The 14,394-nt window shown below is 35.3% G+C and overlaps 1 protein-coding gene across 1 annotated transcript in view; it reads right to left on the bottom strand.

Moving 5' to 3' along the window:
* BRIP1 (BRCA1 interacting protein C-terminal helicase 1) overlaps window positions 1–14,394 on the bottom strand; it is a 63,208-nt gene that overhangs the window by 8,736 nt on the left and 40,078 nt on the right. The window contains exons 16-17 of the mRNA XM_010573779.1: window positions 11,856–12,015; window positions 10,986–11,107 (exon numbers count right to left, since the gene is read on the bottom strand). Coding sequence (XP_010572081.1) covers window positions 10,986–11,107; window positions 11,856–12,015 — 282 coding nt within the window. The remainder of the gene's footprint in view (window positions 1–10,985; window positions 11,108–11,855; window positions 12,016–14,394) is intronic.

The following is a 14,394-nucleotide window of genomic DNA, read 5'->3' as shown; positions in this document are numbered from 1 at the left end:
TTTCCTTCGATGACAATAACATTAAACAACATTCATTATATTAAGATTTTAAGTGTTTGACAAACCACAAAAAAAGTTACTTGTGGTAACATTGCTTCACATGAAGAAACTCAGACTTATTTAGGATTCAAGTGATATATAAGTACATAATGTGAATTTATACTGTGACGACCATGGACTGTATCAGTTAGCTTATGGCACGAAGCTCAGAAGACTAGCTCAAAAACTAGACCTTGTTTTTGAACCTCCAAATAACCTGCAAATTCAGATACAGAAGCCTGCAGCATGCCTTTTTAGCAACATGCCAGGCTGAACCAGACTTATTAAAAATTAACAAAAACATGGCTATATTTAATAGCAAGGTATACAAATATCAATCTATTATGAACTATTGGTTTCTACAGAAAAATAAATGACTAGACAATAAAATTAAAGCACCATTTTCTCCTTTAAATCGAGTTCTTTCCACTCCATAAATATAAAGCTTCTCCTTCTTGTGCAGTCATAATTACAACTGGGATAAGGAAATGTGAAACAATTTCAGTACAATTTAGTTATCTTCAGCTACAGGTTTGCACAGCATCCTATGTGCTAATTTACCTGTTAAGAAGTTTTAAAGAGAAAGCATTTAACCTACAAAGAACAAAAACTACTGTGCTACACAATTAATTACATTTTTAAAAGTTTACTTCAGTAAAAATGAGCAGATGGTCCAGCAGACACTCATCCAGAATCATTTTCTCTCAGCCAAAGAACAGAACCTTAGACCTAAAGAGCTAATAGCAAAGCCTAGCAGGACTGGAGAATGTGCATTTGGGGCAGTTACTATTCATAATCAGAATACTGTAAACGTATTTATCAGCACTAGTATCACAATATGAAGGTCGAATGGGCTAAGCCACAGTATAAAATTTTTTTGTTTGTGCGATTTAAATCAGCAAAATAAACTGTGTTTGGTTTTACTTCATCTGGCAAAGGTACAAGATTTTTTTTTTAGATGCATTACTTTATTTAACCAAATGCAGTGCTATACTTTGCTTTCTAAAAACAAACAAAAAAATCCTAAGATGTTACTAATGGTTAACAAGCCAGGCCTGTTCTTTGACAAGGCATCACTTCACAAACATCTTCAACTGTCTCCTATTTTCTCTGGTAGATTAAAAATGACCTCCAGTTTGTAACCTGTGGGATTACAAACCAGATTACCCAGAATTCTAAAGACAAGACAGAAATTCATGAATACAATGGCGCTATTGTGAGTGGTTAAACAGAGCACTCATCTAAACCTGCATTTCTCTTTACATCAGCACTCAGCAGTGTTGTGACAGCCCAGGTTAAAGAAAGAGACAACTGCTGAAAGGAAAAAGGCAAATAAGTTTGGAATTGTGTCACTACATGCACACGTGTGTAGGTGGGTACGTGTACACACACACGCGCATGTGTAAACCCATGCCCTTCACTCCCCAGCACTCTCCTCCAACTATCCTCCATGGAAATAAAAGTCAGAAAATGGATATAAATGCTTTCTGGCATTCCACTGACTTGTTTCTCTGGTTTTATGAGAGGAAAAATGGTAATGAAAATAAAGACCATTGCTCATATCATCCAAAAAACTTTAAAAGACACATTTCATGTTTAACATCTACTAATTCCCCACCTCCTAAAAACAAACAAGCAAAAAATACCAGGTGGTCATTCCCTACTTCCATCCCCAAAAAAGACATAAAAATGGTTTTTAAGCAAATCTACCGTCTTAAAAATCTCATGTGTCCAGTTAGAGTCTCTCTTCCACCTGAAATAGCAATAATTAGAATTCTTCAAGAACATACTTGCCATCTACTTTCCTCCTCATGAATGCCAAGTAATCATAAAAGTTTGTAAGTGCGGGAAAGCAAAAGACATGAAAACCCATTTCATTTCTTTTACATCTGAAAATCCTTAAATGGAAGTAGCATTAAATAGTGCAGCATTTAACTCCCCCCCTCCACTTCAAAAGCAGTAACAACGTCTGTGAGATTTAAGACTAAATAATGCACGTGTAAAGACCTGGGTGAGTCATAGAACATGCTTCAAACAACCTAACTCCTCAGTAGACCTACTAAAAGCTGTATCTAAACACATAGTCTCAATTTATTGGTCCACAGGAAAAAGATATTATGGCAGGACGTTACCTTTAAATGCTCCAGGCATTCCAAGTGCAGTGTTAATACATACAAAACAGTATGAAATAAGCAAATGCTTATTACCTCTAATTTATCAAACTAGGTTCTGTATATGACAGTAATTTAAGGCCATTCTAACCATCTCATATACCTAAAGATGGTCACCAGACACTTAAATATACCACCCTTCTGCTTTCACACACAAATACTGCATTTCTTTAAATAACAACAAAACCCCAAAACTCTGAGCACAGCAATACCATATACTGTGAATAAGACATTATCAGGTAGAGACATGATGAATACTTTGTATTGCTCAATTATCTTCAAGACGCTCTGTTACACAGCTCCATCCTACAAGAAGTCTCTTCAGCAGACAAATCACTGCGAGGCTGAACTCTGCACCCACCATCCTCCAGCAGCTGCCCCTTACAAAGGCTATCAACTCAATAGTTCGTGCATCAAAGCCACATAAGCTTAAAAATAGTTCAGGTGACCTCTTCTGCCTTAAAATTTCTACACGCACTTAAAAATTTGCCTTCCTCGGATAATACTGAATAAAATAAGGAAATAACATCTCCGCAAATCTAGATCTCAGACTAGCTATATCTTGCAGACTGTTGCACCCAAACAGCACACCTGAAAAGATACTGGGCATCCATGGGATTTAAATGTTTCTTGCCTGAATGAAGATATAATCAAAACTAGAAAGAGCTACTGAAACTGGAAAAAAAAAAACAAAACATGAAGGTGCCAAGAAAGAAACTATACACTGAAAAACACTGCTAGCTTGTTTCCCCATAGCCCAAAAACTTAAACATAACTTCAAAAGTAAAGCCAAACAACCCAACAGCAAACTGCTGTCTGTTAGACTCTACTAACTGGCCAATATTATCTTCTGGGGCAGAAAAACAGTACTACCACTTTATGCAAAGCCGTACTTCTCTTATTTTGAATTTACAGGTATTTTATGACTAAATGCTTCCCCAGTATTCTCAACTCTTAATCCCAGTGTTAGAGAGATGGAAAGCTTATGTTATGTTGTAACCGCTGAACACTTTTAGTATTGTCAACTACACCATGTGGCATCTCGGAGATCTGGAAGTTTTATGGTTTGACAAATCTTGTAGCACATTCACCCCAGGCCCATCTACTCATCTCAGTCTTGTAAGCTTTGAGGGACTGCGAACAAGTGACTTGATTAAAATCTAATGCAACCAAAACTCTCCTCTGAAGAGAAAATTCAATCCATTTCCAGTGAAGCAGAAGTGAAAAAAATCAAACAGCTTCCCTTGAGGTACAACGCTGCTGCATACGCTCAGTGCTACTGCGTCTAAGGTGAAGTGGTAAGTGTCAGTCATCCTTACAAATCCCCAAGGTGATAGCTTCACTTTTAAAGCTTTCAACATACTTTGACAGTAAGGTAAAAACGTAAAGGTCAACACTACTTGCTAAGGACAAGATAAACACAAGAAAATCACTTTGGAATTTTTTATGGATCAGAAAAGTAAACTATTAAATGTAAAGGAAAAGTTCTGATTTGCTGTATTATTTATCCAAAGGCTTAACTTCCGGATATATTCAGGGATGATTTCTGTGATCTGTGCCAACATATTGACATTAGCCTGGCACCAGTAGAAGAGAAATGCCATCCACTAGTCTTACACGTTAAGTTGAACTTAAATGTTACCTTCTTAGCTACAGGAATGCTGTATTCCACAGGATTTTACAGCTACTCCCACAAATTAAGCCTCTGCCATCAATATTTTTTTTCTTAATTAACACAATTTCTATTGGATGCAGGAAGAGTATGGATGGCTTTAACTTGTTACAACCATTCTTATTTCTGGAAAAGTGGGAAGTAAAAAGCTTTTGAGATATCTTATTGCTTCAAAGTGCTGTAAGAAATTGCCACACCACCACATATTTACTGCATTGCTTGGGTTTTTTTCTAACACCGGTAGGTATACCTCCTGACATTTTCCTTTGGGGAGAAGGGGGGGGGGGGGGGGTGTGTGTGATGGAGATCTGCAATATCCAGCCACTCATCTTGTGATGACGTGATTCTGCACACCGCATTACCCCTTAACAAGCAGTATCACAGCAGATTGCAATAATTTACAGTGTACTGCTGCAAGACAAGAACAATGCTGGCTGAATAATCTGAAAACATGCTCTTCTACAAAATGTAAAAGTATATTGTCTCGATAATTGTTATTTAACATCTAGAGGCTTGCTAGGTAACATTATACATTTCAATGATGTAAGTATATTTCTTATTTACATCCTTAACTTGATTGTTTCAAAAAGCTACTTTGCAATTAAAATACAAATTAATATTGAATATAAAGTGGGGCATGGAAGAAAGACAAGTGTGTGTGTGTGTATGCGTATATATACAAACACATACGCACATTGCACTTTTATCCTATTCAGGATTTCCCACTCAGAGAACATTCAATAAATAATAGACCATCATGTTTGGCTTTCCTGTGAAAATTCCATAAATGCTTTTCCGCTTCCCACTTTATATATGTAATTTTTTTCACAGTAATGGAATGAAGAAGAAAGTAAAAGTGGCTCAGGTTTAGACAGCCATTAACAGACAATCAAACAAAACAAAACAAAAAAGTCAACCACTTTTTACAAACGTTTAAATCATACTGAAAATGATAGTACACACTGTGTCTCAAGGCTTTTGCAATGAATGTCAGATTTAACTGGAAAGTTGTGGCAAAGTTGCTCAGAAACATTCAGCCTGCTTAAAATATTCACATCAATAATAGAACAGTCAATCTTATATCTCTAAAAAAATTCTTAACTTCACAGGGAATTTTCAAATTCTACTAAACACAACAATGACCTTCCCATAAAATGTAATTTTCTGTACCAGTTTGCCCATATTTTAAAACAATACTTTGAATAAGGAGTGAAGATATTTTTTATTTTTAAGTGATGCAAAGCTATGATGAAATTCATACAGTGCATGCTATGTTTCTCGACTCAGGTTAAGCATCTAGAATAACAATAATTTTCTTAGAAATTTTTCTTTTCTTAGAATATAGTATGCAAGAAATGCATTATTTCAACAACCACTTATCTAGCACAAGATTCTTTCTCCTTTCAATGGAGAAAAAGCATATAGGCTTAAAAATTGCCACAAGGACTAGAAATTAACTTAAATATTTGGAAAAATGCCATTATTCTGAAATGATACAAATACTCCAATTTGTTGAGCCCTCAAGAAAGGAGAAAGAAACTTCAGCCAGATAGCTGCAAACTCTTTGTATCATTAAGTTACATATAACCCAGAAAATTGTAATTGAAATGATGTATTCCATCATGTTTCACAAATTATGTTACTGGAAACAATAAAGAAAGTATTTGCCATTGTAGTTCATATTCAACCTACAGCAGCTATGGCAAATACTTCTCATTAATGGCAAACTCAGCTACAGTTCTCGAGTAATGTCACTGCACAGAAATCCTAACCTTATCAAGTTTATTTTCCTTGCACATCTACTGATGTAAAAGAGTTTGACTGCATTTTCCTCTGTATTTTGGTAAAGTTCTCTTAGCTGTTACATGATTAAGTACACTCTACTGTACTACGATCAAAAGCATCTGGAAAGGTGGAAGTGAAGAAATGCTCTCTGGGAAAGTTAGCTTAATACTTGCACTTCAGAGTCGCCCATTATCAACATTTCATAGCGAGTTTCTTTATTTTCAGGTCCCCAAGGTAAGAACAGTAAATTATGACTTGAACTAAACAAGCCACACTTGGCTCCAAAATCAGATTTTCCTACCTCTAGTTTCAGGTCCCAGAGGTGGGCAGAGGAAATCCTGGTCACAGCCAAAGAAGTCATTTTTGGCTCTGAAATAAATTTTCCTGCTTTACTAGAGCCAAACCCTACCATTGAGAGTACCATAGCTTTAAGCAATACTTTAACATTTCTTTTATATATTTTGCTTGAGCAACCTGATTCTTCAGCAATATGAAACCTTTTTCAGTAACACAGAATTAGGGTTTTGGCCTCTCTTTCTTAAATCGGTATTGTTTATTATCAAGTACACTTCTGAGCCTTAATCGTTTCTTTCTCTCCAGCACTGACAAAGTATTTTAGACTCTTCTCTTTGTAAAAATGAATGAACGTAAGATATTATGAGCCTAAAATTTTTAAGTGAAACTAAATAATACTCTTTAAAGGTTCTACAGAAAATAATGTAACTTATAAAACCATACAGTTACTTAAGGAGACCAAATGCTGGCCATTTAATACCAGAAGTTGTGGCATATATTTAGCACAAACATATGGAGAAAATAAAATTGGATATTATACATCACACTTGACAATGATTTTCTTGCCCAAGTAAAGACTGATGTCTGGATCCAAAATGCTACAATTCAAAATATATAACAGAAGTTAATGAACAGTATGTTAGCATCAGATAACATGTATATGGGATTACACATCTTTTTCTGTCACATTATTTATGTTCCCTAATATTACAGTTCACTGGTATTAGCATCAAGTTACAAATCATAAAATATATTTAGAAAGCAAGTTGATCACGGACAAGTAATATTAGTGGAGATGAGCCAACATCAAAATGCCAACATAAAATATTGGTCTCCAAAGGTACGATTCTACAAACCCTTATGATTGTGCACAGTCCTAGAAGTATTAAAGGGATTACTCACACAAGTAAAAGCTATATGCAGGAGTAAGGGGTTATGGAATTGAGTCTTAAGAGGACTTTTATTAACCCAAAAAGCAGACATGCAAGTGTATTTTCATGTAGAAGCAGAGCACTTTTTAGTGATTTAAACCAATCCTAGAAGTATATCATTCATGGATATTCCAAGGGAATTGTTAATCACTTGCATTTCCTATTTTTAAGGGGATGTCATTATTCATCATCAGTTTCTTTGTTCCTATACCTACCTATACATACCTATAGCTATGTAAAGGAACAGATGTACCTGTGTTCACAATTTTATGTCTATATAGGTCTAACTTGACTTGTGTCACTGTGTTTTGAATTTTCTTCTGTCTGCTCAAAACTCAAGTTCCTCCCCAAACGTCAAAGCTGGAAGTTTTAAAATGTCCAGGTTTTAATCAGTTTTCTGGTTAGCCTACAAAATCTAAACAAACACTAACAACTATATCATAGAAGCAAATGTCATAACTATCCTATAAACTTTAACTGTATTGTTTGGGAACTTAACATATCCTAAAATCCTACAAAAGAGAAAGACTGTACAGTGTCCTCTAACATTTAAAAGTCTGAATTCTTCTAACCCAAAGAAAAAAAGAATTCCCATGGAAAAAACTGTTAATAAGGAGAAACATTTAAAAATAAAATCAGCCACCCTAAAAGAAAGTCATTCAGTTGTACTTGGAAAGGAGAATTCACATCTTAGTACGATGAGCAATACTGATATGCTGTGAATACAATCCTGAGTAGGAAAAAGTATTTGAATAAATTCTGTAATCATATTCTTCCTCATAGTTGTATCATAAAATTCCAAATGACTTAGAACTGATCATAAAAGTGTGGTTAGAAGATGAAGTTGCATCATAAGCAGGATGGCACAAGTATCATCTAACGCCCTGACAATTGGGCTTGTGACTTACAGATTCTAACTGTTAATGAAACAGTAATACAGCCAGCCAAACTCCAACTGGTTAGGACAACAGGTTAAGGCTTAACTATAGACAATCGTCTATACTTAACAAAGAATCTCTTTTCATTTCAGGTAATACTAATAACTATCTGCTACATGAGAGCATGGTTTATAGCATCCCTTCCAATCCCTACAAGTTTCATGTACCTTTTTTCCCTTATTGACAAATTAATACTCCTTCAGTTCTATGAAGTTTTATTCACTGAAGATAACTCCAAAGCATTTATAAGAATTATAATAAAGTGTACAGGAATAAAACTTTGTTTTCCTTTCTAATGTTCAAGGTAAGGTCTGTTGGTCTAGGGGGACTGAAGTAACGAACAACAATTTGCATTTGTTGCAATACCCTAAAAATAGGGTATCAGACTGGTTTTATATAAAGTTAACCAATTTTTAAAAATGTAGCACTCACTTTTCTCTACCCTTTTATACTACATTTGTTTCATGCCATTCTCGGAAGCAGTACTATTGGATCAGCTCTCCCAGAAATATACAAAAAGAACATTTTCAAGTGAAAATTGGTGTCCTGTCCCATTCTCCCTCCCCTCCCCTCTTTTTAATTTTACATGGCAATCTTCACTATCAACAGCCAGTTTTCCTTAAAAATATAATTCCAATTCCTTTCCTGAGCTGACATACTGCTGAAAAAGATGCTTAATCTTCCAAATTTCTTTTGTATCTATGCTTATGTTTCTTCAAAGCTACTAATTAATCTTCTTCAGTGAACAGAGTGACTATCCTTCACACTATCATTTTTCACATAATTGAGCTCAACTGGTAAAAGAAATGTGCATTAATCCAGAACTTTTTGGGGTATCTGATAAACCTAAAGCCTTGGACAAAACAAAACATCATTCAATTTAAAGGGAAGTACTGCTAGCTGAATATCACTTTGGATCCAAGTTCTGGAGCAAAAGACACATTTACAATAAAAACAATTTCCTCCAGCATTATTCTAGGAGCACTGCCATGCACCAGACAGCAATTCAAATCTGATGCTAAGAGACTGGTGCATGCCCTTCTCTCATCTAGAATTGATCACTGCAGTGCTTTGTGCATTACCATATCTAAATATATACACTCAAACCTTTAGCTGCTTGCAATTTGGCAGCTAGTGTTTCTATCCCTACTTAAAAATGTAGAGGCTTTCTTCAGTCTAACTAAAAAAAATTGTTCAACACAACACTGATTTTTTTTGAATTTAGTTATCACTAATGGGATGTACTGCCTGTGATTCTATTATATTACATATTTGGTTGAACTCAAGGTAAAATCAAATACACTATTTTAAGATTAAGGAACATAATCCACTGTGAACATAATTCACCCTTGACACATTCTTTTCAATTTAATTTTGTATCATTTAGAACATAAAAATACTGACTTTCTGGAAATCATTTAGAGTTCCAGCCATACTACAGACCAAGTATTTCCAAAATATCATTTCAGCATATGCTTCTAAAACTAAGCATTTCTAACTCTAGAAAGAGTGCTAAGTAGTCTTTGAATGTAAATGTTTTTATACTAAAGTACAGTGTATTATATTTTAGTAAGACAAAAAATGTTGTGGCTAAGTGCTTCGAGAAAGTTATGCAAACATTGAAAGAACACTGCACCAGGCAGCCACCACTAATATAACCTCACTAGTCCTTATAGGATGTGGTTTTTCTCTAGCAAGGCTGTAATTAGGCACACATTGTAGACAACAAAGAAGTCTTTGGTTGTTCACTTAAGCTCAGAACGCATCCCTAAAACCAAAGCTGAGTCTGTTTGGTCTTTCAAGTGTGAACCTACGATTTTCTTGTTTGATTTGGCATTACTAATAACCAGAATCCAGCTATTTCTGGTATTTATTTATTCTATGATACTTCACTTTATTTCTTAGCTTCACAAAGTAGTCCTCAAAAGCTCTAAAAGGTACGCATAAGATAAAGCAGTGACAGTGGCTATTATCACTGGAAGAAGTGTGCCAGCAACTGGGTGACTACCTAAGTGGCATGCACAGACCACTAAAAAATAAGTGGTCTTACAAACTAGTCAATAATAAATGTTCTTTTCCAGTAAGTAGAAAGTCTAGAAAAATACTTTTCCATATTCATTGGCTTTCTTTTCCTTTATGAATGCCTGGCTTCAACTACGAAGTGCCTATTCTAATGGAACATCATCTATCCATAAGACAAGACCTGTTGAAGTCAAAAGGAAGGAAGTGTTGATGTGAGTAATTACACACCAGTGCAAGCAACAGGATGCTACTTTGGCCACCTGCTGAAAAATACAAATAGTCTCAAATTTCTTTAATTGGAGACACTTCAAAATACTATTTTTAGAGGGCACTTAGAAGCTTTTGCCTAAAGTTAGATGAAGCTTCAATTATCAAAATAGTTAACGTCCTCAGTATCCACAAAGAGGTTACGTCATGTCATAATTTCATACCTCAAAACTGCAAGCTAATAAAGCAGCACTAGCTTGGAAAAGGTTTACAATTCCAGTCTCCATTTAAGTGGGAAGTGTCATACACATGGTTACACGAAAGAAGGCAATAGGGATTAGAAAGGTGATTATACTGCAATCAATAAGGACCTAGTGCGTGATATACATTGATTCATTATGCTATTATTTTACACGATAACTATCTTTATCTTTCCACCTATTTTCTGAAATAATCTTTTGATCAATCTGAATGCCTTATTTAAAGTAGTATTTTCCTAGTGTTTATCCTACACCTTCGCAACCAAATGCCCCACACCACAGTAAGTCAGGAAGTAACTTCATTTCTGTACAAATGACATAAGTTTCAGTGTATGAAAACAGGCAAGTGAAGATGGAAACATGTACTGTTGCTTGGCAGAGTATGCAGTTAATGAGCATTTTGACAATGCAATAGCCTTCACTAGCAATGTCAGACAAAAATTTACAATATATCTAGCATGATATAAATTTATTTAGAATGACAAATGAGTCCACAAGACATGCTACGCTATTCCTCCTCTTACCTGTGTAGAAGGTAACTCAACGAATTCAAAAGGGATTGAGAGAAGTCCAAGGGTAAACATTTAGAAAAAATATTTTGTGTGCATTTAGTGTTTTAAACATGACATAAAAATAAAGTACAACTCTTTCAATTGATATCCTACCTGAAGGTCTTTCACATTTGCAAACGGAATACCTATGGTTATAACTGCACGGGCATTCGCATCACAGAAATCCAAGCCTTCACTAACTTTTCCTCTGCATACAGCTATAAGGAGTGCTCCATCTTGAACAAGCCAGAGAGGAATATACAAATCATTCCCAGTGATAAACTGAGTGTCAGAAGAAAGTTTCACCAACATCTTTTAAAGAGCTAAACATAATATAGCATAATACACTGTGTCAGTCTGGAAAAAGTGAGTGGATATAAAAATATAGACTTCTTTGAGATTAACTTCACTTTGATCAATAATATTGTGATTTTGAATATCAACTAGCAAAATAATTTTGCACTATATAACATAGTGTTACTTAATTAAGCAAGAACCATATGTATCTATAAAAAAATTTAAAATTTAAACCTTGGATTTTGGACTCCAAAAATCATGCTATTTATTTTTTGACATACTATCATTCTTTATTCTCTATACTAAGTATTTTGAGAAAAAAAACCTATAGTGGCTGTAATATAAGAAGGCAAATCACAGTTATGCAATGCACTATAAGTTTGATTATTTGAGAAGCCACTCTGCACCCTGCTGGACACACAATTGCACATCCTTACACAGCTCACTGCCTTTTGAATATCACTGTTAGGATTATGCATCATTCTGTACTTCCCTATATCCTCATGCAACAATATAAATCACAGTTATTCTTCCTCATTTATCACAATAACAACTTCATGTGAGGTTAATTTAACTGTTTATCCATACCTTATTCTAATTGTTAAGCACTTTAAGACGTGTCCCCCCCCTTTTTTTTTTAAACTTGAAGAGTCTGTATCAACTATTTCATATGTCTGAAGAACGTACCTTTTTCTCCTTTACATTTTATGGCATCGTAGTATATTTTCAGCAGTTCATCAAAGTCACTCTTTGCCCCTCCTTGAGGCTCTGCAATGACTGTCTTAACCAGCTCCAGGTTTCTCCATAAACCAGTGTGCATCCATCGATCTTTCAATTTGTCCAACAGCTGAAAACAAACAGAAAAATCTGGAAGAGCTCTAATGAAAGGTCAATCGCTTGAACCGTTCAAAGAAAGCACACAAAAGACACTTATTTTAGTGAAATTATATTGTTCAGTTTTTTTATTTATGAATACAAGTGTCCCTACTGTACATCAATCCACAGATATGCAACAGTTTCTAAACACGATGGCCACTAACTTTGCTAATTAGAAACAGTGCGGATTTTTGAGTTATCAAAGTGAAACTCTCTAAAACTATAAGACTGGTCAATAAAGAGCATCTTCTGGTATTCCTCAAAGCAAGAGGAACATCATTCAAAGAAAACTGGAAATTACCTGTTCTTCTGCTTACCAAGAAAGAGATCCATCTTCCGTAAGACTGGAAACAAATTCTAAATTAATTTGAAACAAGCCTTTATATCTTAAATTTCCATAATATTTCAGTATTTTTAAATTTACATAGATAAGTTGGGGGAGGAAGTATTGATGTAGGGTTTATCAACAGCCTCCTCAGCTTCTTGAAGGGAGTCAGCTTTGTTATATCTACCAGATTCTGACCTGTACACATTTTACTCCAAATCAGTACATGCTCAAATCTTGCAAGCAAATAAGCTTGTTCTACATTTAGTGCGAACGTAATGAAAATACGTATTGCATTACAAAAAGCAAAGTTTAAAACTACCACAGAAACTGAAGTCAGCTGGGTGGCGGACATTTTGCAGTTAGCAGTCATGCCCTTTTCTCATCAATTTCTAGACTGAATTTTATGAAGACAGGAAGCAAAAAAAGTCACTCCTTCACCTGACATGTTTGTCTGATGGTGCACAGCACTGGCCTCAAGACAAAAGCAAGGCAACCAACACATTTTAGAATGAACTGAGTAGATCTGGTTCAGTGGACAGAAATGAATGCTTTATTTCACTCCTTTTACTGTTCAGTGATCATTAGTGTGTCACTAACTATTGTGCAGCAGACTTACTGAGCTTCATATACACAGAGATTTTAAACTCACAGATTCTGTAATAATGGTTATGCTCCTAATTTGTCTGCACTTCCCTCAACCCCACTCACTGAAGACTTTCTCAGCATTTTGCTTCAGGCTATATAAACTGCTCCATCTGAAACTTGCACTCACCCCAGTTCATTGCTCAAAAAGCCACAGCATCCCTTAACTCCAACCCACTTGGCTCTCTGAGGCACCCCAACCAAGATCTCAGGATCTTTAACAGTTAAATTGTTACAGAATTAATCTGTCCCATGTCCAAACATACAGTTTAAGTGTTATTGTGAAACGGAACTAATGGTAACTAACTGTTGTCACATTTGAGTTTAATAGGGAGAACACTTGCAAATTTATAGAAAACTGTTTACAAGAACCCTTGCATATTTCACATTCTCAGAATTAACGATCTGAACTTACTCTTTGACTTTAAGTACTTGGATCGGTTCTTTTTGAGGTACATGTGGTTCAGAGGGGACAAATACTATGGTATTCTTGAATTTTCACTAGCTTTGTCCAAGCCTCTATTCATGGAAATACACTTGCTTACTACTGACGTGACACCATTCTCAAGCAAGCACAGAGAGACTAAGTGATGAATAGTAGGAACAGTTTCCTACAAATACAGATGTTCCTGTAGAATAAATCATCTTTTCTAAATGTGTCTGTCCTACTGTTTGTCCCCTTCTCTACCAGCTCTGTCATTTCCTGGCAGCATCCTGTCTGTAATCTCTTTTTATATAAAAGGTCGTAATACTATGACTGAGCAATGACTGTCCATCTTGCCATCCACAGCCTGCCACTATGCCTTCAGTTCTTGGATATGATATGGAGATAATTCTGGTAAAGAAAAGAATCAAACAAATTATACCTCTAAGTACATCCATTTGGGATCTGTTAGAGCTGCCAGTGACTGTAACATTATTAACTTTCCAGATTTCATTCTTCCTTCTGTGAAACTAATGTTTGCCTGGGCATTCACTTAGCAATCTATGCTGAACTCACTTCTAGCACTGCCTGCTGTTCACCATACATGACAAAAGGAGGCCAGTAAGAGAATACAGACAGGATATATTTGGATATAACTGAATTTGACATTTACATATTCATGTAAACTATGCATGCTTTGACTTCTAAGAGTTTCTTGCCCCTGACTTTCTCCTCCTTTTATTATCTCAGCTACTGAAATCAACTGGTATTTTTCACAAACACACCCTTATGAAGCCTTCTTAGCAGAAAAATTGTTTCTTAAATTAAGAGAACCAAAGTCTGTTAATAGCCTCAGAAAGGGCAACATTCCTTACAAAAATTACTTAATCCCTCAATTCCACTGTATTTCTCTCATATTTGAAAGAAGTATAACTTATATTCATAGTTGGAAAGAT

Source organism: Haliaeetus leucocephalus, unplaced genomic scaffold (genome assembly GCF_000737465.1).
Source record: "Haliaeetus leucocephalus isolate CR32 unplaced genomic scaffold, Haliaeetus_leucocephalus-4.0 Scaffold395, whole genome shotgun sequence".
In the NCBI taxonomy this organism is placed as follows: Eukaryota; Metazoa; Chordata; class Aves; order Accipitriformes; family Accipitridae; genus Haliaeetus; species Haliaeetus leucocephalus.
The sequence above is the reverse complement of the archived record's forward strand: the minus strand, read 5'-3'. Positions and strand labels throughout refer to the sequence as shown.